Source organism: Arachis hypogaea, chromosome 8 (genome assembly GCF_003086295.3).
Source record: "Arachis hypogaea cultivar Tifrunner chromosome 8, arahy.Tifrunner.gnm2.J5K5, whole genome shotgun sequence".
In the NCBI taxonomy this organism is placed as follows: Eukaryota; Viridiplantae; Streptophyta; class Magnoliopsida; order Fabales; family Fabaceae; genus Arachis; species Arachis hypogaea.
This window is the reverse complement of record NC_092043.1, coordinates 26,350,234-26,355,381: the sequence shown is the minus strand read 5'-3', so window position 1 is coordinate 26,355,381 and position 5,148 is coordinate 26,350,234. Positions and strand designations below refer to the sequence as shown.

The window sequence follows — 5,148 nt, the reverse complement described above, 5'->3', positions numbered from 1 at the left end:
GGTTTTCCCCTGTGTTGGCCCCTTTTAGGCTTGCATTGTAACATTGCCGAGCTTGTTGGCGATTTGAGTGTATTGTTGCTATCCTGCCATCCTGTACCTAAAACTTAACACATAGATGTAAAGTAGATACCACTGCTCTAAATGTGTTCAGAGCGGGTCTTCCAAGGATAATATTGTAAGGACTAGGGCAGTCGACTATAAGGTATTGGACATCAATAGTCCTTGATAATGGGGTGTTTCCCATTGTCCTTTTTAGCCATATGTAGCCTTTTATTGGGACCTTTTTCCCCAGAGAAACCAACCAGTTCTCCGGATGAAGGTTGCATGGCTTTTTCAAATAGTTTCATTTTCTGAAAAATAGAATAAAATAGGACATCAACACTACTACCTGGGTTCAGGAGGACCTTTCTTACCAACAATTCTCCTGTTTGGATGAAAATCACTATCGGGTCGTCGAGGTTTGGGCCTGGTGAAGATAGGTCAACCTGACTGAAGGTTATTTTGGGCTTTGCTGTATCCACCTTTCTTTTTGGTACTGTTTCTCAATTGCCAACATTGACCTGTAACTTCGTTTTCGTGCCGCATTTGTCTCACCTTCCTCAACAAATCCTCCGGATATGCAGTTTATGACTCCCTTTGGTGGATAAGGGTTGGACCATCTGTTGTCATCTTTTTCTTCCGAGGTTCGTTGACGCTCTTCTCGGTCCCAAGTGATTTCCTTATTTCTTTGTCCTTCGACATACTTGTCTAGGAGACCTTGTCGCGCTAATCTCTCTAATAAGTCATTGGCAATTATGCATTCCTCCGTTATGTGTCCATACTTCTGGTGGAATACACAGTGTTTGCTTTTGTCTACAAATCGCTGGTCTTGGTAACTTCCTGCTCGGACAAGGGGTTTTATTATTTTGGCATTGAGAATCTCCTTGATTATTTTTTCTCTCTTGGTATTGAATCTGGTGTAAGTATCGAATTTTGGTGTGAGCTTGAAAGGTTTCTTTGATTCCTTGTTGCTTAGCGATCTAAAAGTCTTCTCGTCTTCTCTTCTGGGCAGTTGTCTTTCTGTTTTCTGAGCTTCACAAAGCTCTTCGACCTCCATTTGCCCTGCATCCCTTTCTCGGAACTCTTCCAGCGTCTTTGGTTTGGTTACTGTAATCATCTCCCGGAACTTACCAGGTCTGAGGCCGTTTTAAGGGCGTGTAGGTGGACTGCCGGGTCTAAGTCTGGAATCTCCATGGTTGCCTCAGCGAACTGAGTCATGTAATCTTTTAGGCTTTCGTGTTGTCCTTGTCTGATTGTGCCCAGGTAGTCTGATCCGTGCACATATATTCTTGATGCGGAAAAGTAATCAATGAAAGATCTCGCCAGCTCCTCAAAAGAAGAAATCGAACCTGCAAACAACTTGGAAAACCAGAGTAATGCAGCACCATCAAGATAAGTAGGAAAAGCTCGACAAAGCACATGTTCATTGTTAGCGCCGTTAAAAAACATCATAGATTGGAATTTCTTAACATGAGCGTGGGGATCACCAAACCTCTTGTATGGTTCAAGGGCGGTGGGTAACACGAAGTTTTTCGGCATCTGAAACTTGGTGATCTCCTCGGAGAAAGGGTTGTCCAAGGTTAGCTTTTCCTTTGGCGGGCTAATGTTCAGAGGGTCTGTATTGCCCTGAGGCAAGCTTTTGGAGTTTCCTTCCTCATGCTTTCCAGCATTATTGGCGGAAGACAACTCGGCTATCCTCTGAACTTCTGCCTGAAGCTCAGCAATCTGGGCTAGGAGCTCTGCTTCTGTGGGCTGTTGGATCCCATTGTCGGCCATGCTTGAGGATCGGGAGTCTTGCATAAAAGAGTAAAAAGCCCGGCAAAAAAAATGGTGGGGTTAGATAAACTCGGATCCCACGGTGGGCGCGAAATGTTCCGTTCGTGAGCAACTGAGATATGAAGATTCCTTCTGCTCACGTTTGGTTTTGGTGGAGAGTTATACGTCGTTTCGGGTGAAGGATGAAATATTTCAGCGAAATGAAACACCACGGCGGGAGCACCTGCAAAAAGTACTCTGACGCTTAAGTCAGAATAAGGCATTAAAAAAGCGATGTAAAGAAAAATAAAGTGAATTGTGTGACCTGTCATTCTCCAAACTTATTGGCTCGTTTATATAGATGAGTGAAGTGTTAGTTTTTTTTGTTTATTCCGATCTTTTAGTAATATTATCGGTGCCGTTATTATTGATAACGGACGGTAGATAATTGAAATCGAATTACATAATTGAACTCTTCTGCTATAATCTTCAAACTGTTTGGTCAGTTTTGATTTGATCTTATTTCCGAATTTATAGAGTACACGTGAATCTCAAAACAAACAAACAAAAATTGTTATAAAATAATATAATAATAATAATAAAAAAGAAGAATTCAGTTAATGAATGGTTAGAAAATAGGATTGGCACGTGTTCCACGATAATTGAAGGAGATTCAACTACTACTTTGAACTTTGACCACGGTCCCCGCTTTCTCATAAAATCAACTTTCCATCCATAATCACTCTGAAACAGCAATGGCGGATCATAAACAAACGATAGTGATGTTCCCATTCATGGCGCAAGGCCACATCATCCCTTTCCTCGCCTTAGCTCTCCAACTCGAAAAGCGATCAAATCACTACCGCATCATAATCGTCAACACTGCCCTCAACATCAACAAGCTCCGATCCTCTCTCCCACCGCACTCCGCCGTCACCCTCCACGAACTCCCTTTCTCCAGCACCGAACACGGCCTCCCTCCCAACACTGAGAACACCGACACTGTCCCCTACAACCTCGTCATCAAGCTCATCCAAGCTTCCACCTCCCTCAAAAAACCCTTCAAGAACCTCATCCAAAACCTCCGATCCCAAAGACTCTGCATCGTTGCTGATATTTTCTTCGGTTGGACCGCCACTGTGGCTAAGGAGCTTGGCGTCTTCCACGTCGTCTTCAGCGGTTGCGGCGGTTACGGCCTCGCGTGTTACTATTCCCTCTGGATGAACCTCCCTCACAAGCGCGTGGACTCACGCGAATTCACGCTCCCGGACTTTCCAGAAGCGCGTTCTCTTCACGTGACGCAGCTACCAACTAACATAGCGGAAGCGGATGGGACTGACCCGTGGTCAGTTTACTTAAGGGAGGATAATTTCTACCACTGGGTTAACTCGGACGGGTTACTCCTCAACTCGGTCCGCGAACTCGACGCGTTCGGATTCAGCTACTTCACAAGAATCTTAAACCGGCCGGTATGGTCGATCGGACCGGTTCTCCTCTCGACCGGAAACGGTTCACGTGGGAAAGGGGGCGGCATCAACCCGGAGCTGTGCAGAGAGTGGCTCAACAAGAAACCCTCGAATTCCGTTCTGTTTGTTTGCTTCGGATCCATGAACACGATCTCTGCATCGCAGATGATGCAACTTGGAACGGCATTGGAGCGTTGCGGGAAGAGTTTCGTGTGGGTGGTGAGGCCTCCGATTGGCTTCGACATAAACTCGGAGTTCAGGGCGGAGGAGTGGTTGCCGGAAGGGTTCACGGAGAATGGTCTAGAAAGTGGAAGAGGGCTGATCGTTCACGATTGGGCGCCGCAGGTGGAGATTCTGTCGCACTCGGCAGTGTCGGCATTTTTGAGCCACTGCGGATGGAACTCGGTGATGGAATCGCTGAGTGAGGGGGTTCCAATTTTAGGGTGGCCAATGGCGGCGGAGCAGTTTTTTAACTGCAAGCTTTTAGAGGAAGAGGTTGGGGTTTGCGTTGAGGTTGCGAGAGGGAAGAAGTGTGAGGTTAAGTGGGAGGATTTGATGGCGAAGATTCAGTTGGTTATGGATGAGAGTGAGAAAGGCATTGGGATAAGGAAGAAAGCTCTTGAGATCAGAGATTTGATTAGGGATGCAAAGAAAGATGATGGTTCTTCTGTTAGGGCCATGGATGAGTTCTTAGCAGCTGCTGCACTCTCCACCCAGCACATCACTAATGGAACTTTATGAATAGAGTTCTCATTTTTACTTGATAATAAGTTTTATAATTGCTTTTGCGGTTATGTTATGTATGTATATTGAATGAGGATCTACATGGTACTTTAACTAACCAGAGCAAATGCTTGTGTGTTTAAATTGCCGCAAGCACCGCAATATGTAGTTCAGATTTACATACTAGACTCAGATTGGCTGCAGTGGATAATATGAGAATATATCTTGTGTATTTTAGTATAGAATAATTGACCATTTGTACCTATGATAGTTCAGAACGCTGACAAATGTATCCATCGTAGAAGGAAATTGACTTTGTAACCATGAGAGATGGGCTCCGTGTGACAAAAATAGCCTGACTTGGGTTGGCACCTGCTTCTGGTTTGTATAGTCCTACATGGCAATCCGAACCTCGCAAAGTCCAATCCACGTGGAGCTGAACGTTGTATACGTAGGTAATGGTTGAAATAAAAACCCTAGCAAGCTCTCTTCCCCAACTCGAACCATAACCCCAAATCTAAAAATTTGTTGCAATTCGAACCATACCCCAGAGTGATCTCAGAACCCCAGCGATGGCATCACGCAGATTTAACTCAGATGGAAATTTTGGAACTCGCAGCAGTTCTTCAAGTTCGAAGAAGATGAAGGAGAAGAAGCTCGACGGCAAATGTTTCTATGGGAGAGATGTTGTGTTGATGGAGTCTGGAACGATTACGAACCCTAACAGATGGTTCATCAGATGTCCTCTATGGGCGGTAAGGGACAGCTGCTATTGTTGTTGAGGTTAGACAACGATTTCTGAGTTTTAGTTGACAAATTTGGGATTTTTTTTCTCTTAGACAAGAGATTGCAGATACTTTGTTTGGGTGGATGAACTCGAACAAGGATGGGAGGGCGTGGCAAGATGTTTAGCCAAGAGGAAGTTCGAGCATTGTTATGCAACACCTGATGATGGATTGACTCTGAATTCAGGGGGAGAAAATCTGCAAGCATCCTCAGTTATGGCTAAGAAGATAGACAAATTTAGGGCTGAAATTAGGGGTGAAATTAGGGGAATTAGAGTGATGATTATGACTGTTGCACTAGGGGTAGCATTTTGTCTGTTTGTGAGTTGTATTTGGTCATGAAATCATAAGACTTGTAAAAAGAAAGGTCTTTGTTCTGT

General features: G+C 44.6%; 1 protein-coding gene across 1 annotated transcript; it reads left to right on the top strand.

Moving 5' to 3' along the window:
* Nucleotides 1–2,152: 2,152 nt before the first annotated feature.
* Nucleotides 2,153–4,231, top strand: LOC112706622 (UDP-glycosyltransferase 92A1). The gene has a single exon (XM_025758019.3). The coding sequence runs from the start codon at nt 2,550–2,552 to the stop codon at nt 3,999–4,001; it is 1,452 nt and encodes a 483-aa protein (XP_025613804.1). The 5' UTR covers nt 2,153–2,549; the 3' UTR covers nt 4,002–4,231.
* Nucleotides 4,232–5,148: the final 917 nt, after the last annotated feature.